This window comes from Rhipicephalus sanguineus, chromosome 11 (assembly GCF_013339695.2).
Source record: "Rhipicephalus sanguineus isolate Rsan-2018 chromosome 11, BIME_Rsan_1.4, whole genome shotgun sequence".
Lineage (NCBI taxonomy): Eukaryota > Metazoa > Arthropoda > Arachnida > Ixodida > Ixodidae > Rhipicephalus > Rhipicephalus sanguineus.
This window is the reverse complement of record NC_051186.1, coordinates 114,355,181-114,378,157: the sequence shown is the minus strand read 5'-3', so window position 1 is coordinate 114,378,157 and position 22,977 is coordinate 114,355,181. Positions and strand designations below refer to the sequence as shown.

The 22,977-nt window shown below is 49.0% G+C and overlaps 1 protein-coding gene across 16 annotated transcripts in view; it reads right to left on the bottom strand.

The window, feature by feature from the left end:
* The window catches only part of LOC119374702 (cuticle collagen 2C), a 256,546-nt gene that overhangs the window by 92,071 nt on the left and 141,498 nt on the right, over positions 1-22,977 (bottom strand). For 9 of the 16 annotated variants that reach the window (XM_037644880.1, XM_049411049.1, XM_049411050.1 and 6 more), the window contains 2 exons: positions 20,276-20,323; positions 4,481-4,522 (listed from right to left, as the gene is read on the bottom strand). The exons of 6 other annotated variants lie outside the window; for them this stretch is intronic. In XM_037644880.1, coding sequence (XP_037500808.1) covers positions 4,481-4,522; positions 20,276-20,323 — 90 coding nt within the window. The remainder of the gene's footprint in view (positions 1-4,480; positions 4,523-20,275; positions 20,324-22,977) is intronic. One more of the 16 variants, XM_049411051.1, reaches the window with a different exon arrangement.

The window sequence follows — 22,977 nt, the reverse complement described above, 5'->3', positions numbered from 1 at the left end:
AATAATAATAATAATAATATCTGAGATTTAACGTGCAAAACAGTGATGTGATTATGAGGCACGCCCTGGTCAAGTGCTCCGGAAATTTCAACCATCTGATGTCATTAACGTGAACCGACATCGAACATGTACAGTAGTGATGCAGAACTATCGATGGTACTATCGATACTACCGAGAGCTGAGTCACTGTCGAACTACCGATGGTGAAAAATACTATCGATAGCGCTATCGATAGTAAAAAATTCCATCGTACTATCGATAGTATAAAATCAACAGCGCGGACTCACTTCAGAATAAACTTGCTTTTCCGCGCGCGTGGTACATAGTGGAGCCGGAGGAGCAGACTGAAGGGGAAGAAAGTTGACATCACTCTTCACCAGGGTGCGTTGCTGACACATGATCATAAAGTCAAAGTGTTTAGCTGTAGCGTAAATGAACCCTTTCCATGTAGTAGGACTGCGCGGCTTAAAAGCGATACTGCATTTTATGGTTTCAAAATAAAAAAAAATACCATGAAGTTAATTGTAAGGTGTAACTGGTTGCTTTTTGATACGAATTTATTGATGGACATGGTCCGCCATTTTGACTGTAGAAATAATTGATTTCTCTGCCAAAAATTGCTTATAAATAAGCGAAGATGGTAGTAGGCTATCAAAATATTTTGGCAATATGACCGGCCAGCAACCGCATCATTATTCACACCACTATCGATAGTATTGTCACGTGGCTGTGACGGTGAAGAATGCTGCAGCAAGACTGGGAAATACGGAGCTCTTTATTTGGGCGAACTTGTGTCCAGAAAATCAAAACTCAAAATACAAGCGATACATGCTGCGCACAGATAGCGGCGGGAGTAGGGATGGTAAAATCGATGAACGCTTAATTGATTAATCGATTAAAGGTCCACAATTAATCGATTAACCGTAATCGATTTCCGCCGCTCGATTAATCGAATTAATCGATTAAATCTATTCGATTAATCTATAACGACACCTCCCAATCCCGCCCCCCAACCTCGCCCCTTGGCCGGACCGCATGACTGCGAGGCGCGCAATCCTGAGACGCAGATACCGTGCACATCGTCTCTCTTTCACTAATTTCACTACAGCGCATATTCCTTCGCTAGCAGAACGACCCCGGAGGTGGCGGCGGCCATACCCCATAGAGAAAGATATGATGTCGCCATGATCTCCGTCGCGTACGGCGTCCCACTCCAAGCACTCCCCAATGCTTCAAGCTCGGGCAGGAGGCGGCTCCACCCCATCGAGGCAGAGATTAACTTGCCCGCTTCTCTCCGGCTCACACTACTGCTGCTCGCACCACGCGCACTTCTACGCAACTGCGTTGCACCAGTTGCACTGGAGGACGATCCGATGAACCAAATGCCTTCTCAGTTTAAGACATGCTATAGTAACCCTCTAGTCGATCGCCGCACCAATCCGAATTCACTTGAGACTTGGCACATCATGCGAACTGGCCTAGATCATGTGTTTGTCGTTGCAATGGAGTGTTTGCCAATTCCTGCTACGTCAGTAGAAATTTAGCGCCTTTTTTCGCATGCTGGATGTGTGGCGACCCAAAGGAGGTGTCGGCTGTCACCCGAGCATCTCGGGCAACTGACATTTCTTCCCTCAGTAGAAAAATACATGTGGTTCAAAGCAGCAGCCCCATGAAACAAAACAAAAGGGGACTGCTGAGAAAGTTAGCAGCATGACTATTCGCCATCTTTCAATACAGAAGTTTATTCTTTTCTGTAAATTTCACACGTGCCAGCGCATCGTCTTGTTGCTTATTTTGTTCGTGTTCGTTTTTCGCCGCGCTGTTTCATCGTATTGCCGCATAAACGCATCTCTCCTTACATTTGATTAGTTTTCATCGCCTGTAGTGTCAATCGCAACTTTCTTTGTATTTTATTCAACCCTCAGATTTTACTCGTTTTTTGTGTAAGTGCGGCATTGTAATATGCGCTGCTTATTTCCTGACTGGTTCTTAGTGCCGTTCTCTTTTACTCTTTAGCAAATAAAATATTGTTTACCAATGAAAGAGAGAGAGAAAATATATTACAACGCAGAGAGGGTGGCCTGAGCTAGTACGCCCCTGCCTTCTACCTGCACCGGGGAAAACGCAGCTGAGGAAAAAGCATAATGAAGTACGATGATGGGGAGAGGAGTAGGTACTCCGTATATACATAATAAGACACGTTTGCTAGCGTAAAGAAGACAAGGACGCTAGTAACCATTTTTATTATGCTTTACACCAACTAGCCCAACTGTCCGTCTTATAGGGTTTATACCATTTTCATAATTGTTCAGCTAGCTTTCTTGCGATGCAGTTGGTCCAATTAATGACAGCTAGTGACTTCTTCAAACAGAGAGTTCAAGCGCGGTTTGCTTGCGCTGGGACGCGGAAGATGTAGACTCGGCTCTCTTGACACGAACACGCATAATAGACAAACGCCAGCACGTGCAACTACGACGTCGTCTCTACTTGAAGCACGAAAGTTGCTGCCATTAGTTCAGAGAAAGTGTAGCGCAGGAATGCGCACTCGCGAATTGTGAAAAGGGTCCTATAGACCCGTTACGTAATTTATGTAACTTTACACGTCGGTTTACTGAACGTCTAGCATCCAGTGCATTACTATTGAAGGAGTGACCTTGTAGCACTTAGTAATAATTTATGGTCGAACACTTAGGGAGAAATACAGCTTTCAGCTCGAGGCCCCCGTCTCCTGCTGTGACAAGAAAGAAAGACAGTCACGAAATTTATATTGTAATGTCTGAAACATGAGATAGCGCTCACAGTTCAGGCTGTACCCACGATTGAAAAGGTGCGAGTGGCGCCGTGTTAAGGCAACGATCAGATGAAACCTGTGGAGTATACTGGCGCAGCTGCTGCTTATTCTAGCCGGGAGGCAGAAACTCATGTCACACTATTTCCCACAGTTGCCTGTACCGATGGTCTGTTTGAGGCCAGTATGTTTCTGTGTAATCTCTGCATGGGTGACCTCAAGGAAAAGATCGCGTCAGTCCGCAATTACAGTATTATGTAGGGCTTCAACAATATCTAACCGACAAACCGAGAAAACATGCCGTGCTTACGAGAGCGAGCGTCTTATTTAATTTCTCTTCCTCCTCGTCTCTCATTTACCTTTCTTTGGATTTCCTCACCTTCCGCCGCAATGCATGTTTTAGCTGCGACTTTCCAACCAGTGTGGTCCGCGAACGCGCCTCCGGTGTCGATGAGCTCGAGTAGGCAGGCTTCAAGAAAATACGACCTGCTGCCAAATAGTCCATGGATGATGGCCACAGACGCTTGAATCCGCGACATCAACCAACGACGACGGGCCCCTTGTGTCCAGTGTGCGAATGTGGGAATTTGCGTACACTGTACACAAGGGGCTCGTCGTCGAACCTTTCAAAAGTGGGAATTTTCGATCGTCAGCGCGTCTGATAAAAAGATTTCGGTGCATATCGAACACGAACGATGCTTGTCAAACAAAGCGGTATCGGTTTTAAAGCACCCATAAAAATATCGATTAATCGATTAAATTATTCCACCGAAAGAAATTAATCGATTAAAGGCTAAATCGATTAACGATTAACGATTAATCGATTAAAAATTTTAATCGACCATCCCTAGGCGGGAGCAGTCGTCGGCCGTTCAGTAATCTGATCACCGGTGGAACGCGTCGTCCTTTATACATCAGTCATCAAACCTTCCAGCTTTATCGCTGGTGCTCGTGTAAGCTCTCGAATAAACTTGACTATTCGCGTCCGGCGTGTAATCTTAACAGAATGATCTCAAACAATTGTGAAGCTCCTCACACATTACGGCGCGGTCTGTGTCAAACGTTGCTAACCGCCGCGTGAAACCCGAATAATATTGCTATAGTAATATAAATGATGGCACTACCGATTGCACTATCGATAAATTTTCAATAGTAGCACTATCGATAGTTTGTTTACACTATCGATAGTTTCAAAAGAACTATCGATACTATCGATAGTCAATTTGCCGTTAGTTCTGCATCACTAGTGCACGGGCCTCTATATCTCAGCCCGTCGGTATGCGAGTGCCGCGGCCATTATCCAGCCCACGACATTCGGTTTAGTAGCCGAGGATAGTTGCGCATAACGTATTTGTATGTGAAAAAACGGTGTGACGTAATAAATCTCACTTGAGAGTTAAACGTGATCCTCCCGTGTCTTGTGATTTCGCGCCAAAAGGCGATCACAAATGATCTTGAAACATTCTCCTTTGCAAGGTCGTGCGTCCTGTTCCTTAGTCCTGTTTCATACGTGTTGCATGATGGTTGCTATAGGTAATTCACCAGCTACATGAGTAACACATCCTGAATACCAGTGTGATTGCCCACTCTCGTGTTGTGAGTCTGCTTTACACTGCACAGCAGGTGGATGTTATGCACTAGGTTCTTTGAGCGTCAAGGATAACAAAGTTTGCCTTTCGATAGAGAACTTACCCCACTTTGACCAGCGGTAGCGGGGCTTAATTGCGGTGGAGACTGAAAAAGAGTATAGTACGACAATTTAAAATGTGAAATACAAACACGGACATAATAATTACTCTTTGTTTATTATAACAGTAGTATTGAGAAAGTTGCAGTGGAAATTGTCTGGTTTCTAATTTTCTACAAAATACATATTGCTTGGGCTTGTTAGATGTAGCTGCACATTCCATGAGCGAGAACTGTCCACGCTTTAGGTATAAAATTACAAACGTTTCTGTAGGACGGAATGCATATTGTCACGTCGTCGTGACGTCGCTGAAGACAACAGTCAGCACGTGCGAGATGAAACTGTTTATTTGGCCGAACTTGTGGCCGAGAAACTGAAAATCGAACTACAGCAGTACACTGATAGCGGCGAAAAGAGCGTCGACCGTCGATCAATTGACAAGCGGTCAAGCGCGTCGGCTTTTATACAGGCGCTATCGAACTTTCCAGCAATATCGCTGGTGGCGGCGTTTATCTCTAGACAAAGCTGGAACATTCGCGTGCGGGGCGCAATCTTAACAAAACGATCTTCTACAGCCGCGAAGCTTCTCGAACACTGCTTCGTGGACAGCGTCGAGCGTTGACAACCGTCCCAGCCGGTCAAACCCGAATGCATCGAAACAAGACAAGAAGTGGGCGTAGCATTGCCCGCCTCTGAAAAAGCATCGTCCCGATGCTAGTCCCGGCTTAAGGCGCACGACATGGACGACTTCAGGTCGTGCGCGGCGTCGCTGGGAGTTTGTAATGCCGTCCGGGATGACATCGTTGTAAAGAGCGCCGAGACGTCGAAGAACCTTATATGGCCCAAAGAATCGCCGAAGGAGTTTTTCGCTAAGCCCACGACGGCGTATCGGCGTCCAGACCCAAACACGGTCGCCGGGCTGGTATTCCACGAAGCGTCGTCGAAGATTGTAGCGACGGCTGTCGGTGTGCTGCTGGGTCTTGATCCGCAGGCGGGCGAGCTGCCGAGCTCCTTCGGCACGTTGTATGTAAGCGGCGGCATCGAGATTTTCTACGTCGGCGACGTTGGGTAGCATGGCGTCGAGCGTCGTCGCCGGGCTCCTTTCGTAGACCAACTTGTACGGCGTCATCTGCGTCGTTTCTTGGACGGCCGTGTTATGCGAAGGTCACATACGGAAGGATGGCATCCCACTTCTTGTGTTCGACGTCGACATACATGGCCAACATGTCGGCGATGGTCTTGTTTAGCCGCTCGGTGAGGCCATTTGTCTGTGGGTGGTACGCTGTCGTCCGGCGGTGGCTTGTTTGGCTGTATCTCAGTATTGCCTGAGTTAGGTGAGCAGTAAACGCCGTACCTCTGTCGGTGATGAGGACCTCTGGGGCGCCGTGTCGAAGGACGATACTCTCATCGAAGAACTTGGCTACCTCAACGGCACTGCCTTTGGGCAGGGCTTTCGTTTCGGCGTAGTGGGCGAGGTAGTCGGTAGCCACGACGATCCATTTATTTCCGCAAGTCGACTTTGGGAACGGCCCCAGTAAGTCCATCCCGATTTGCTGGAACGGCCGTCGAGGTGGCTCGATAGGCTGCAGAAGTGCGGCTGGCCTAGTGGGCGGTGTCTTGCGTCGCTGACAGTCCCGGCAGGTCTTTACGTAACGAGTGACGTCGGCGGAAAGGCGCGGCCAGTAGTACTTCTGTATTCTTGCTAGCGTGCGAGAAACACCCGGGTGTCCAGAAGTCGGGTCGTCGTGCAGAGCCTGGAGGGCCTCTGGCCGCAATGTCGAGGGTACCACGAGAAGGCAATCGGCTCGAAGCGGTGAGAAGTTCTTCTTTAGGAGAACACCGTTGCGCAAGAAAAACGACGTCAGTCCCCGCGTGAACACCTTTGGAACAACGGTGGTCCTGCCCTCGAGGTACTCCACAAGGCCCCTGAGTTCTGGATCCGCTCGTTGTCGTTCGGCGAAGTCGTCGGCACTTATGATTCCCAAGAAGGAGTCGTCCTCCTTGTCGTCCTGTGGCGGTGGGTCGACGGGGGCGCGAGACAGGCAGTCAGCGTCGGAGTGTTTTCTTCCGGACTTGTAAACGACGGTAATGTCGAATTCTTGAAGTCGTAGGCTCCACCGTGCGAGGCGACCTGAAGGGTCCTTCAAGTTAGCTAGCCAACACAATGCGTGGTGGTCGCTCACAACTTTGAAGGGCCTGCCGTAGAGGTAGGGGTGAAACTTGGATGCAGCCCAGATGATCACTGGGCACTCCTTTTCTGTTGTTGAATAGTTCGTTTCTCCCTTTGATAGCGACCGGCTAGCACAACTGATGACCCCTTCCGGCCCGTCAGTCTTCTGCACAAGGACAGCGCCGGAGTCCTACGCTGCTTGCGTCGGTGTGGATTTCCGTATCGTCGTATTCGTCGAAATGCGCTAGTATCGGAGGCATCTGAAGGCGTCGTTTCAGTTCTTCAAATGCTTCGATTTGCGCCGTTTCCCACTTGAATGTCACGTCGGTCTTCGTGGGGTGAGTTAGCGGTTCGGCAATTCGTGAAAATTCCTTGACGAAGCGCCTGTAGTAGGCGCACAAGCCGAGAAAATGGCGCACGGCCTTCGTGAAGGTGGGGGGCGGGAAGGCAGCGATGGGAGCTGTTTTCCGCGGGTCTGGACGAACATCACCCTTGCTGATCACGTGACCCAAAAACAGTAGCTCCTCGTATGCAAAGCGGTACTTTTCAGGCTTCAAGGAGAGGCCAGAGGTCTTGATTGCTTGTAGTACAGCGTCAAGGCGCCGGAGGTGTTCGTCGAAGCTTGAGGCAAACACAATGACGTCGTCCAAGTACACAAGGTAAGTCTGCTACTTCAATCCAGCCTGCACGGTGTCCATAAAGCGCTGGAACGTCGCAGGTGCCGAGCAAAGACCAAATGGCATAACTTTGAACCCGAAGAGGCCGTCTGCTGTTATAAAGGCAGTCTTCTCCCGGTCTCTCTCGTCGACATCGATTTGCCAATAGCCGGTCTTGAGGTCCATCGAGGAAAAGTACCTCGCGTTGTAGAGTCGATCCAGGGTATCGTCTATCCGTGGGAGAGGGTAGACGTCCTTCTTCGTGATTTTGTTCAGGCGGCGATAATCGACGCAGAAGCATAGCGTTCCGTCCTTCTTCTTCACTAACACCACAGGTGACGCCCATGGACTGTTCGACGGCTGGATGATGTCGTCGCGTAGCATTTCGTCGACTTGTTTCTTTATGGATTCGCGTTCTCGCGTCTAAACTCTGTACGGGCTCTGCCAGAGTGGCCTGGCATTTTCCTCTGTTATGATGCGATGTTTTGCGACTGGGGTCTGGCGGATTCTTGACGATGACGAAAAGCAGTCCCTGTATTTCAAGAGCAGGGTTTTGAGCTGTTCTTGTTTATGTTTCGGAAGGCTAGGATTGACGTCGAAAGCTGGTTGAGGAGCCTAGTTCGTTGGTAGGGGCAAATCATTGGTGGCTGCCACAATTTCTTTGATGTAGGCGACTGTCGTGCCTTTGTTTACGTCCTTATACTCGTTGCTAAAATTTGTGAGCATCACTGTTGCTTTGCCTCCCCGCAACTCTGTTATTCCTCTTGCGACGCAAATCTCGCGGTTAATCAACTGTTGCTGGTCGCCTTCAACGACGCCTTCCAGGTCTGCTACTTTCTGAGAGCCGACGGAAATGATGACGCTGGAGCGAGGGGGAATGGTGACCTGGTCTTCCAGCACATTCAAGGCATGCTTCCCCGGCGGCGTGCACCGCGGTAATGCTTTTCCTGTAGATAGTGTTATCGACTTGGATCTGAGGTCGATGACTGCACCATGAAGGCCTAAGAAGTCCATACCAAGGATGACATCTCGGGAGCTACGCTGAAGGACTACGTAGCTTGCGGGATAAATCCGGTTTATGATGGAGACCCTCGCTGTGCAGATTCCTGCCGGCGTTACTAGGTGACCTCCAGCTGTCCGGATTTCGGGGCCTTCCCAAGCGGTCTTTACTTACTTCAGCTTCGTCGCGAACGGTCCACTGATGACAGAATAGTCGGCTCCAGTATTGACGAGAGCGGTGACGTTGTGGCCGTCGATGAGAACGTCGAGGTCGCTCGTTCGTCGCCTACCGTTTCGATTTGGTCGCGGCGTCGGAACACGGATACGTCAGTTTGTGCTGCTGCTTCGACGTTGCGTCGTCAGCTATTCTTCGGGCCGTGAAGTTTCGACGTGAGGGCTTCGTTCGGCTTGCGGCGTGTTCTTTAGATTTCGCTCCGGCGTTGTCGTCGGCGGCGGAGGAACCGCACCTCCATCAGTTGCTGACCTTAGTTTTCCGGATACGGGCTGGGTGACCAGCCTCGCGTTGGGCCAGTGCGTCGTCGGCGTTGGGGGGAGACGTAGCGGCCTGGCGACGGCGAACGGGATGGTTGTCGGGGCGTCCATTGCGTTCCCGCGAGGTAGTCGGCGATGTCGCGCGGTCTTCCCCTCGCTGTGGACGCGGCGCGCCGATGGCGAACCCACGCAGTCCCATCTGTCGGTACTGGCAGCGGCGGTAAGTGTGGTCAGCTCCCCGCATTGGTAGCAGAGTGGGCGATGGTCGGGGGCGCGCCAAACGTCGGTCTTCCTCGGCGTGGATAGCTGGCCGGCTGGCGGGCGGTATGACGTCGGTGGCGGCGGCGGTGGTGCCTGGCGGCGGAACTGCTGGGGCGGCGCGGCGTCTTGACGTGGGCAAGGAGGGGGGTGTTGCGTCTGGCTGCACCGGCATAGCTCACTGCTTGCAGCTGCGGCTGCGCTGACTCGGGGATGCCCGAGTCCTCTCGGACGATGTCAGCGATCGAGGCAATGTCAGGCTGTGGTAAGGGTAACAGCTTGCGCAGTTCTTACCGCACGATCGCTCGGATCGTTTCACGCAGGTCGTCGGAGCCGACGGCATGAACAGCTGGGCTGCCTTGAATCGATCGGCGATTATACTGGCGGTTGCGCATTTCCAGCGTCTTCTCAATCGTCGTCAGCTCTGAGACGAATTCTTGGACTGTCGAGGGTGGGTTCCGCATCAGCCCAGCGAAGAGCTCTTGCTTTACCCCTCGCATGAGCAACCTGACTTTCTTGTCCTCAGGCATGGCTGGGTCAGCGTGGCGGAGCAGTCTGGTCTTTTCCTCTCCGAAGATGGCAACACTTTCATTTGAAAGTTGGACCCGTGTCTCTGGCAAGGCTGCGGCCCTTTCTTTTCTGACGAGGCTTGCAAACGTCTGCAGGAAAGCCCTGCGAAAGGCGTGTTCGAGAATCTTCGCGGACAGCGTCGGGCGTTGATAACCTCCCCTGCCGGTCAAACCCGAATACATCAAAACAAGACAAGAAGTGGGCGTGGCAATATTTAGCGGCCCTGTGGTGCTATTGTTGCACTGTAAGTTGAATTTTCAAAGATTCCATGAGCCTGCCTGCGCGACGTGGCCCATCAGTTTCTTCATTATGACATCTGCGCTATTTCAAGTGATTTGTATATTTCATTTTGTGTGGTTGGGTGATTTTACAAATGCAATGTCGTATTCGTATATGTTGTCGACTGCTGTTCGTAGTTGGGATTTTAGGCGAATGTTTGTTTGAATGACTGAGTGGGCGCATGTGATGGCAGTCGATATTCAGTTTAGCAAAATGTCTCGTACACTTGCATGACATTGAAAAAGCGTGTGACTGCTCACTTGCTATCAATGTTCTTAAAACCACGGCTAGTTTCCTGCACACATGGCTGAATAGCCACATTTACAACTCAGCTCAGAACTTTGTGCTGTTTATATAGAAGCTAGAGACCAAGTTGACAGCACACGCGGTACCTAGATCTCCTTGATGCGGCGGACGACTGTGGATAGAAACATTGCTAAGAAATTCAAGAACGTTTCTCTGTTCAGCTCACCTCATTAAGTGCGCCATAAATGTCGTTGTTTCGTCACATTAGCAGTAAGCTAATCGTAATCTGAAGCGAATTCACAACATCTGGGCTTGAATTGCAGGTTAGACGCGTAGGTATAGTGGCTTAATCATTACTACATGATTAAATAATGAATTGTGGAAAGGAGATGGCACAGAAGGAAGAAACACACACACCGCGCTGCGGTGCGTGTGTTTCTGTCTTGCGTTCTATCAGGGTTGTAAATTACAATACTCAATAACGCAAGTTATCCTTGACATTGTTTTCACAGTTTGCAGCACTGCGCAAACGTAAACGCTCTTACGCGAAAGCAGCGTGGCTGTAACAAGTGCGACGAAGTATTTCCGTAATGTACGAAAGGTTTATTGTACACATCTACAAATGAAAACACATATGATCTCAAGTCTTTATTTTTGCTTTTGGGAAGATGTGACCAACCTTAATCAATCAATGGCTACTGATCAAGCCGAGCACTACATACGTTGTGGCTTTCATATTTCGATATCCGATGCAGCAAAAATTAAAGGGAAGCATTGGCGGAGCGGCGCGTCGGGCCACCTGCTTTTCTACCACCGTGGCCAAAACTACCGACTACGACGTAGTTACGGTTAGTTCATTTCCACGCCCAGACTTTTGGCGCGCTTGTTTGGGGGGAACAAGACGAACTTTTCTTTCGCGTATTTTAAAGCTCCTGCTGCCACAACAGCGAAAAAAATTACGCCATCGTCGACAAATCCTTGTTAACAAGTTTTACCAAATTGTAAAACCACTTCAGCATCCCTCTAAGGAAATTAGCTGTTGCGTGGGCTCTCTGCGACATCTTTCGGTAGCAAGAGAACTAGTCATTCTAAAAAGAAAAAGCGTGCAACAACGAAGAGGAAGTCAGGAAACCACAAACGCGGTGTTTGTCGTGTCCTGATACTGACGTTTGGGGTGTCCTGTCCCACATTGTTAACGAGACTGTCCTCGTCCTGTCATGCCCTTTAGCCTTTTTGCGCAATATTCCAGACAGACGCAATGTAGTACTTTCTTTAAACCCTTGCATGGCGCTTGAGCTTCGGCTTGAATTGCGGAACACGAAAGCGCAATTGGGATCCGTTCGCATCGCCTTCGTGAACGCAAGCCTGGCATCGCTTCTTGGTAGACGCCTCAACCGTGCCGCAAGGAGTGGAACGTCAGTGCGTGTGTACTGGCCGTTTGAAAGTATACTAGAATGCATACTGCATGAACAGTTGCGAAGCGCCCCCTGAGACATAATTCTTCCCTTTGCGAATTGACAAAGTACCCACTACGCGTCCACATAGAAACACGCGCATCTCTGCAGCTGCACACGTTTTTGATGCTTTTGCTGATAATGATGATTATTTATGCCTGTGTGCTTTGCGAGTGGTAGGCCTTGAAACTAACTACTAAACTAACAACTCGTTGCATAGTTCATATGTTTTGATGCCTGGTGCGGTCCTACGGCAATTTTGTCACCAGGCTAACTGATAGATGGGAGAAGACACAGGGCGAAGATACAAAACCGGAACGTTTATTCTAGAAAAAGGCCGACACCCAAAAGCGCGCGCTAACCGATCAACTTAATTGTTCTCTTTCAAGAGGCTGGCGACTGCAGTTGTCAGCCTACCTCGCGTCAATTCCTCCCCTCTTCGATGGGTTCAGGGTGCAAGAGGAGAGCACTATGGAGAAAGGTGGTACCGTGAAGGACACAAAAAACCAAGGTAACTCAGTACAATATTCGAAGAGGCTTCGAAGTGTCAGTTATCACTCGCGGAAATGGTATGGCGTCATCCGTACGACGTGAACAACCTCAGCACGTGGACGTCGGCGGCTCAAACTCGGGTCAGAGCTTTGGGGCACCATCTCGTAATTCAGATCACTGTGGCAGCGCACAACTTCGTAAGGGCCAGTATAGCATCGTAACAACTCCGAGAGCCCACTATGTCGGATAGGTGTCCACACCCACACGTAGTCACCCAGCTGGTAATGAACGTTCCGTCGGCCCATGTTGTAACGGCGAGCGTCGTTGTCCTGCTGCGTGCAAATGCGGTTCCGAGCAAGCTGGCGAGCTTCCTCGGCTTTCTGAATGAAGTCGTCAACGCTGTCATTTCTGCTCGTGTCGTGTTCTATTGGGAGCATGGCGTCTAACGGTGTTGTGACACGACGTCCGTAAACAAGCTCTAATGGTGTACGCTCGTTGGTCTCTTGCGCAGCTGTATTATAAGCAAACGTCACATACGGCAAAATTTCATCCCACGTTTTGTGCTCCACATCCACGTACATAGACAGCATGTCGGCCAGTGTACTGTTTAATCGCTCCGTCAAACCGTTGGTTTGGGGATGATAGGCTGTGGTCTTGCGGTGGTTGGTGTGCGTTAGCTTGGCGACGTGTTGCAATAGCTCCGCAGTAAATGCTGCACCGCGATCAGTGATGAGAACAGTAGGTGCACCGTGACGCAACACGATGTCGTGGACGAAGAATCTGGCGACTTTGACCGCAGCTGCCCTGGACACAGGGCAACTGCGGATGCTCGCCATGCGGTCTCCGCATAGCGAGTTAGATAGTCGGTAGCGACGATTATCCATTTGTTTTCCGAGGATGACGTAGGAAATGGACCGAGACGATCCATTCCCACTTGCTGGAAGGGCACTGGAGGCGGATCCAAAGGCTGGAGGAAGCGGGCAGGCTTGACGAGTGGAACTTTACGCCTCTGACAGTCACGGCAGGTCCTGACATAGCGCTGAACTGACGAATATAGCTGTGGCCAGAAGTATTTTTGGCGTATGCGCGCTCATGTCCTCGCAAAGCCTAAGTGACCGCCAGAGTAGTCGTCGTGGCACGCCTGCAAAACTTCCCCACGCAGTGCCGTCGAAACGACAAGGAGAAAAGTTTCCTGGCTGTTCTAGAAATTTTTCTTGTAGAGAACATTGTTCCGTAGGCAATAGAGTGTCAGTCCTTGTGAGAGCGGGCGTGGGACGACAACGTCAGCTCCATGACGATAGCGGGTGACTGGAAGCAGCTCAGTGTCCTCACGTTGATGTTGAGCCATCCGCACCACGTCGACGAAGCCAAGACACTGCAAACTTTCTTCCATGGCAGATGATGTCACGGGAATAGAGGCACGCGATAGGCAGTCAGCATCGGTATGCTTATGTCCGAGTCGGTAGACGACAGTAATGTCGTACTCTTGAAGACGAAGGCTCCAACGAGCGAGGCGGCCTGATGGATCTTGGAGATTGGGAAGCCAACAAAGCGAATGGTGGTCACTGACCGCTCGAAATGGCCGACCGTACAGATAGGGTCGAAACTTGCTGATGGCCCAAACGACTGCTAAGCACTCGTTTTCTGTGGTAGAGCAGTTGGCCTTTGCTTTTGTGAGACTGCGGCTCGCGTAAGCGATCACACGTTCTGCGCCGTCCTGCCATTGTACTAGAATAGCTCCGAGTCTTACGTTTCTGGCGTCCGTCTGAACCTAAGTTTCCGCAGAATCGTCAAAACATGCCAGGACTGGAGCTGTTTGAAGTCGCTTGCGTAACTTTACGAAGGCTTGTTGTTGTTCTTCCGTCTACACGAAGGGTACATCTTGTCGCGTTATTCTGGTAAGAGGTTCCGCAATTTTGGAGAATCCTTCAACGAAACGATGGTAGTAGGCGCAAAGGCTAAGGAACCGCTGAACAGCCTTCTTGTCTTCAGGACGAGGAAACTCGGCAACGGCAGTCAGCGTGTCTGGATCTGGTCGAACACCGTCAGGGCTCACCACGTGGCCGAGAAACTTGAGTTCCTGGTAGCAAAAGCAGCACTTCTCGGGCTTGATAGTCAGGTTTGCCTTGTGTATTGCTGTGAGTACGCTTTTTAGCCGTGTGAGGTGTTCGCCGAACGTGCTTGAGAACACAACGACGTATATACTACACGTCTGTCACTTTAGACCAGTGAGCACAGTGTTCATCATTCTTTGAAATGTGGCGGGAGCGGAACAGAGACCGAGAGGCAGTACTTTAAATTCGTATAGACCGTCAGGAGTCACGAACGCAGTTTTCTCACGGTCGCCCTCGTCAGCCTCAATTTGCCAGTATCCTGACTTGCGGTCTAATGATGTAAAGAACTGAGCAATGCGTATACGGTCCAAGGCATCATCAATCCGCGGCAGGGTATAAACATCGCGTTTGGTGACTCTGTTAAGTCGTCGGTGGTCAGCGCAGAAGCGAAGTGTGTTGTCTTTTTTCTTTGCTAGTACCACAGGTGACGTCCACGGACTTGTAGACGGTTGAATGACGTCATCAGTCAGTATTTCCTGAATTTGACGCTTAATTGCCTCCCTCTCATTTGGGGACACAGGGTATAGATGCTGGCGAAGAGGCCGCGCCCACTCTTCCGTAACAATGCGGTGTTTGGTCACGGAATTGCGCTGAACTTTCGATGCTGCGGAAACGCCACCCGAGAAGTCTGTAATAATGCATAGCAGGCTCTTCTTTTGCGCATCTGACAAGCCAGCATTAACGTGAATGCGGCTGCCTAGATTAGCAGAAGTTACTGCATCCGATGAAATCAACTCTAACGTACCGATGTCGGAGAAGTCGGCGATACCGCTGAGGAGGGCGACAGCGGTGCCTTGACGAACGTGCTGAAATTCATTACTGAAGTTTGTCAGCAGAACTGTTCCGTTTGAGCAACAGAGGAATCTTTGCCTGGTCAATGCCTTCATAGTCGTCATATTCGTCGAATACGTCGCAGGTTACCAGGGTCAATACGCTACTCTTCGGCGGTAACGCGACGTTGTCGTCGACAATCCTCAAGGCATTGGCATAACTGTCAGAAATGCTACGCGCTAAGGCGTACGCCGTGGAAAACGCTACCTGCGATTCTTGCAAGTTAATCACAGCTCCGTTAGCCTGCACGAAGTCTATTCTGAGAATTATGTCCCTCGAGCAATTCGGCGGTATCATGAAATCTCCCAGATACGTAAACCCACGAATGCTTACTCGTGCTGTGCATCTCCCCGCGGAGTTAGAACATGGCCTCCTGCCGTCCGAATCTGCGAGCCGGTCCACTGTGTAGAGACCTTGTTCAGCTTGCAGGTAAGGTCCATGCTCATAACTGAAGTGTCTGTTCCAGTATCGATTAGCGCCGTTACTTCGTCGTTACCACTTCTGGCTGCGTCTGTGTGTCTCTTTTCTGTCGTCGGTGTCGTCGTAATGAAGGATATTCAGTGCAGTCTACAGGATAGTCAGTGCATCAGCAGCCTCACCTCCGGAGGTCGCTGAACTCAGTTTTCCCGACCTGCAGGACTGGGCGAGCGGCTTATCGAAGCGCCGCGTGAAAAGGCTGGGCATGGGGACCTATAACGAGCAGGAGATGATGAACGGGGCTCATGCCATCGATGCTCCACGTTGCAACGATTCAAGACGAAGTTCTCTATTTCCAGTGGTCACTCACCAGGTCGCGGGCCAGGGGCATTCGGCGAAAATCCACGGAGACCGACACGGCGGTAAGAACACGTTCGGTAGATGTGCCTGGCTTCCCCACAATGAAAACAAAGGGGCCTGTGGTGCGGCGTGTGCCAGGCATCGCTTTTCCTTGGTCTTGCTTCGGCGATGAACGGTGGGTTGCGAGGACTGTAGCCGACTTCCATTTGCTGAGCGGGGTGCACCACGCCGGGAGTACTGCTCGATGGAGGACGACGGAATGCTTCCACGTTGCTCATTTCGACGCACTGCCATTGTTGTGGCACCACGTAGTGTTGGGGAGCGTGGACAGCATGATGTACCTCGGCGCGAACCATCTCCGCAACGGAGAGCTGCCCTACAGGCGGAGCAGTCACCTGCATCTTTTGTAGTTCCTCCTTGATGACAGCCCTGATGAGCCTTCGCAAGGAGCCGATGTCTTTGCCGAGAGTGATAGAAGCGACCTCGTTTGATTGCACGACATCGGTGTTATACTGCCTGGCACGCTGTTGAAGGGCTCTCTCCATGGCAGTGGCTTCATCGGGGAACTCCGCAAGTGTCGCAGGCGGGTCTCGAATGAGGCCGGCAAAATTTCTTCCTTGACACCCCGCATCAGGTGACGAACTTTCTTGGCTTCAGTCACATAGGAGTCCGCACGCCTGAAAAGCCGATCTATGTCCTCTACGTGTGTTGTTACCCTTTCGTTTGGGCCTTGAACTCTGGCCTCCATCGCACACTAAGCTCTGTCCTTCCTGTCCACTCTGGCAAAGGTGCTGAGGAACTGCCGACGAAACTCATCCCACGACGTTAGCGTTGCGTCATGGTTTTCAAACCTTGTTTTTGCTGAATCTTCGAGAGCGCAGTACACATAGCGTAGATTACGCTCTTGGGTCCAGTCGTTGATGATGGCAACCCGGTCGAAGTGCTCAAGCCAGTCGTCGGCATCCTAGAAAGCAGCTCCGTGAAATGTCTTCGGCGTCCTGGTTTGGTTGACGACGAGCTGCGCAGGTGCTTGGTAGCGTTAACGGTAGCATTAGGCGGTGTTTGATTCATAGTTCGCGTGCGTTGAGGTTGCAAACTGTGCTGTGGCTGGAAGCCCTGGAGACGACGACTGGTACGTACGTGCACAAGGGTAAGCTCGGTCGGACTATTCGGCGGGCTTGCGTCTGGGGTAGGCTCTGGAGACCATATCATCTACCGTACCCAGCACCTCCACCAGAAAATGCCACTAGCCTTACTGATAGATGGAAAAGACACAGTGCGAAGATTCAAAACCGGAACGTTTACTCTAGAACAAGGCCGACACCCAAAAGCGCGCGCACACCGATCAACTTCGTTGTTCTCTTTCAAGGGGCTGGCCACTACGGTTACCAGCCTACCACGCGTCAATATTACATACGTTAAGGACACTCCCCGCGCTACATTGCATTCATATGGCATGGCGCCGTGGCTGAGTCCCTGCATGCCAGGCAGAAGTACCTGGTTCGGTTCCCACGAAAACCAGTTTCTTTTTTTTTTGCTTCATCTGCATCTATCTCGTTTTCTCGCTCACAACTAACCACGCCGACACCCTCGTCAATATTTCTGCGAAGCGAGCTCTCTAACGCTATTGAGCTAAAACAAACAGCCATAACTTTTGCACTAGAATAAACACTTGCCGGACTTCCATCAGGACGGACATTTTGGGGACCGAGGGGGATTCAGGCTGGAAAGAGGATATCACAAAGAACAAGGAAATTGTATGCTGACAAGCACAGAGTCAGAGAAAAAGTAAAGTATAACAAGCGCAATTAACAGTACTATAACAAACGCAAACTCAATTGCAAGGTTAGGTGACATTAGGCTGCAAATTGAATATACCAAAATAATTTGTTGTCAAATTGTAAACAATCAAAACATTGTTATTGATAATGCAGACGAAAAACTTGTCCCTTTTTCATCGGACGTGTTGTACCATATGTTAAAAATTTTAGGAGTGCGCTAAACCCCACGACCTGATTTATTTTTGAGGCTTCACATGTGCACTCGATCCGTTGCTTAGAATCACGAAATTTTTGGTTGAAGTTCGCGGGGGCGAAGTGGTGATTGTATTCTTCGCCCAACTGTAGTTACCAGTGCTTCTTCTGAAGTATGAGCTTTGCTGGAATCAAGAGTCGTGGCGCTTCATTTTAGAGGGAGGCGAGAATTTTTGAGACCCGTGCACATTAAAAAGTGTTCCATACTCGCCGGTATGGCTGCGATACGCACTGACTAATACATCGAGGTTTAAATGTACATATAGACCTCATAAAGTGGATGGGAGGATGACCGACGCCGTAGCTCAGTGATAGAGCATAGGACGTGTGCTTCTAAGGTCGCAGGTGCGGTCCCGGCCAAAGGCAAGTTAACTTTTCGTCCACTTTACTTTCTCCACATTTATATCCTAATTACTACAAATAGCATCCGCTATACTTTCCTTGGTCTTATTGCCGGTTATTTCTCATTATTACTGTGTCTAAAAACGAGCCCATAAAAGTCATCTTGTTTCCTTTATTCACAGCAAGGCTCTTGCTCTGGCAGACTTGATGCCTTCAGGTAGTATGCGAGGGATTGTTGGCCAGTAGCCAGCTCGTAAAAAGATCACGTGCTACGTGATGCAGAAGAGTGCTCCACACTCTCCGCTATGGCTTTGATCGGCACTTACTAATACTTATAGGTTTATATTGCACATATATACCCCATAAAGCGGACGGGAGGATGGCCAACGCCGTAGCTCAGTGGTAGAGCATCGGACGTGTGATTCATAGGTCGCAGGTTCAGTCGCAGCCGACGGCAAGTTAACTTTTCGACCACTTTACTTGCTCCACATTTATATCCTGATTACTACAAATAACATCCCCTATACTTTCATTGGCATTATTGTATGTTGTCATTATTATTGTGTCCAAAACAATCATGATGCAGCCGGCGAGGGCTGTGCCGGCCTGGCGCAGGACACGTGTAACAGCGTTTCACGTGAAACGGTCAGATGGAAATATTGAAACGTTGGTGCACGGCAATATATGCCAGACACGGCGGTGTGTTACTAATCGCATTAAAGTTGATGAGTGGTCTGTACCCGTTGGAACTCGGAATTATTTAGCAAAGCACAGTACAATTTTCAAGAGACATGCTGCGTTAATATTGACTACTCTTCTGGGAAGGGGCCGTACCAATATCGCCGTAGAGTTTCCGAGACATTTTTATTCAGCTATATACTTTACAACGGGCCAATATTTCTTCAATAACTGTGTACAGCGGATACTTTTGTACACTAAATTCTGTTCTATGAATGTGCTCTGTTGATCAATAGTGACCCGGTTTTCTGCCCTTAGTGGTTACGGCTTCACATTATTGGCTTTAGAAGAACAAAATGTACCGGTCGTCTTTCCTCTGCATTTGGTGTTCAATAATGTTGTAGACGTCTTTGTATTATGACTTCGCTGCAAGGAGTCACGTGGTGCTCGTTGAATGCTGTTTTATTGATGTTATATAATTGTAGTGGCTCAATGGAAAGTAAAATGATAGGTGTCACCTTAAGTGGCAAGAACAGAGCAGAGTAGGTCAGGGAATGAACGGCTGCTATGCACACGTGTGCATCACACCCGCTAGATCAAGGTACCTTGATGGAAATCAAGAAGAAAAAAATGGGCATACGCAGGGAATGTAGCGCGTGGTTCTCACATCCTGGTTTTGTATTGTAGAGCCCCAAACATTATTATTATTCGAATTGTAGCTCACGGAGCGACTGTTCTGACACCAACGCCTTTGTATACAGACATTAGCGACCTCTGAGTGGCTGTGCCTACTGGTGCTGCCCCTCGTTTAGCACTACACTGGAAAATGCGATAATGTTGTGTTCTGCTCAAGGCGTGTTGCGTTGAAAATGACGTGTGACATTGCCGCGCGAGAGTTATCGGAATCATTTCTTATACGGCTACTATATTCACATAAGATCAATGATATTTCACTAACGTTCTAAAGCACGCAATATGGATTTTTTTGCAGTTGAACTAGTGCGCTCTTGTGATGAAATGTCCTACTCTTTTCCGCCTCTGCCGTTTACAATTGCCGATTGTCTCTTTTACCGCAAAAGAAGACTATGACGCAATGATACATGGCTGTTGAGAGCAGGGCTTTTTCCTCTGCACTTTCTTGCGTTGCCTCTTCGTACAGAAAGTTGTTGATGACGCTGAATCGAAACATCGCTTTAATGACTTCTGTGGCGTATCTTTGGGGGGTGTCTTGTTCCTGTGTGATAATGGCAAGCGCACGTACTTGCTTATAGGTCGCACATTTTTAATGCCAAAGTATTTGTTTTCTCTTGTGCAGTGCGTCCAATTTTCAATATATACCATGTAGAGTATATGTATATTTATCTTTTACACCTCCGACCGCATATTTTGTATTGGGATAAAACACTTGCCGATGCTGCACCAAAGACGACAGTGTCCAGACGTTGAGGGCTCCAAGGCTGAAAAGTAGATAAGATAACATTCAAGAAGCAAATACACACTTGCAAATAATCTGAGTTAAATCTTTATTTCAATCAAGGCGCTTAGAAAGAAGCAGGTAGTTGTGCAACTCCCAATATTCTACAGAAGCCTCATTGCATAAGTAAATTATATGCGGCTGCATCCTGCAATACTCTGAATGGCTCGTAATTTCAACGAAAAAAATGTCACCAATTTTATGAATAATGTCAGTGTATATTTAAATAGTGCGCTTTTGATGGTATCGCTGAACCGCAAGGCGAATTTCCAGCATTAAGCCCTCTCTGAGCACTGTGGTTTTTGCTTATTTATTTGAGAAATCTGTGCGGCTTGCACTCATTTGTAATAATAATAATAATATCTGGGGTTTAACGTCCCAAAACCACGATATGATTATGAGAGACGCCGTAGTGGAGGGCTCCGGTAATTTCGACCACCTGGGGTTCTTTAACGTGCACCTAAATCTAAGTACACGGGCCTCAAACATTTTCGCCTCCATCGAAAATGCAGCCGCCGCGGCCGGGATTCGACCCCGCGACCTTCGGGTCAGCAGTCGAGCGCCATAACCACTAGACCACTGTGCCGGGTTCTTCACTAATTTGCGTCGTTCTCTTTATTAGGGTGACGTGAATGTAAAGTGGCATTCAAAGTAATTCCTTGAATACTGTTTTGTTAAACGTTTCCAATAGTCGATGAGTACATGCTTATCGTGCCTGTAAATATTTGTCTCTTTAATTGCGCTCCTATTATTTCACAATTTAGTTCAATAATTGTGGCAATCACACAATAAATACTTTCTTTAACGTCAACTAGAATGATGCTTATATACCTGAAAAAAGATTTATATACCTGTGGCTTTGCTTCGCGTTGGGGAACTTGACACGTTTTCCTTGACATAACATTTATTCGCGGAAAATTTTGCAAGACTACTGTGAATATTTACACAGAGAATGATTCAGGAGTTTGAAGGAATCTGATAGCTGCTTCTGTTGGCAATACGAAAATTATTTGTAGGCATGCTAAGGGGAAAATATTTGTCCATGCTTTCCATTCTTGTTTTCAATTATATGAAGGAAGACTGTGCTGCCTAATGGGATTTTCTTATCAAGCAGAACGTTATAATTACTTCTATAGAGGTAAAAACATCATATCCACGGAGTGAATGATGATGAGTGGGCGAAGCTGCGGAGGTTCATCGGTAAACCGTGAATCTACCGTGAATTCTGCCCAGTACATCATCACCGACGTGAGATCGGGCGCGGTTATACTAAAGGTTCGATGAGAGTTATGACGACTTGCAGCTGACTTTAATTTTACATGTACGCTGTGAATTTTCATTGCTTATAAAACCATTGCTTTAGAAAACATCTGGCGTCTTTCGTTAAGCAGCTGGCGTCTTTTCGTTTTGCTTTTAGAAAACATCTGGTGTCTTTCGTTGGTTTATTTCATCAATCAACGGCGTTTTGAACAAAATTTTCATTGTTTAATCACGCACAGGAGAAATCTCACCAGGCATTACCTTGGAGGTAAACAATGGCTCCTAATGGGAATGAGAGACAGAAGAAGTCGGCTTTTAGCTAACACTTACACTTCTATTTCTACTAACGTTTCCTACTGGAACATGCCAATGGCTGCTAATGGGGAATGAGAGACAGAAGAATTCGGCTTTTAGTTAACGCGCACGCTGCGAATTTTTTATTGTTCAACAACGCACAGGAGAAATCTCCCACCGGCACCACCTTGGAGGTCAAGATCTGGTACTACCGTTAAGACTGGTTACGCACTACGAGGGACGAACATGTGCCGCTTTAAGGAGCTTCGCCCCTAAAAATTCTGCAATACGACCTCTATTGCAATACGTCCTCAATACGACCACGATGCCCACCGGCGGGCATCGTGCATCGCCGTCTACTGCCGCGGTGTGCATCGCTGTCGGCCGTCGGAATGGTCCACTTGATTGAGCGCAAGAGAGGGCGCCGACACCTCAGCGTTGGCCGTGTGGTGAGAGCGAACGAACAGAAGTGCTACCCGCTAAGGCGTACGCCGTGGAAAACGCTACCTGCGATTCTTGCAAGTTAATCACAGCTCCGTTAGCCTGCACGAAGTCTATTCTGAGAATTATGTCCCTCGAGCAATTCGGCGGTATCATGAAATCTCCCAGATACGTAAACCCACGAATGCTTACTCGTGCTGTGCATCTCCCCGCGGAGTTAGAACATGGCCTCCTGCCGTCCGAATCTGCTAGCCAGTCCACTGTGTAGAGACCTTCTTCAGCTTGCAGGTAAGGTCCATGCTCATAACTGAAGTGTCTGTTCCAGTGTCGATTAGCGCCGTTACTTCGTCGTTACCACTTCTGGCTGCGTCTGGGTGTCTCTTTTCTGTCGTCGGTGTCGTCGTAATGAAGGATATTCAGTGCAGTCTACAGGATAGTCAGTGCATCAGCAGCCTCACCTCCGGAGGTCGCTGAACTCAGTTTTCCCGACCTGCAGGACTGGGCGAGCGGCTTATCGAAGCGCCGCGTGAAAAGGCTGGGCATGGGGACCTATAACGAGCAGGAGATGATGAACGGGGCTCATGCCATCGATGCTCCACGTTGCAACGATTCAAGATGAAGTTCTCTATTTCCAGTGGTCAC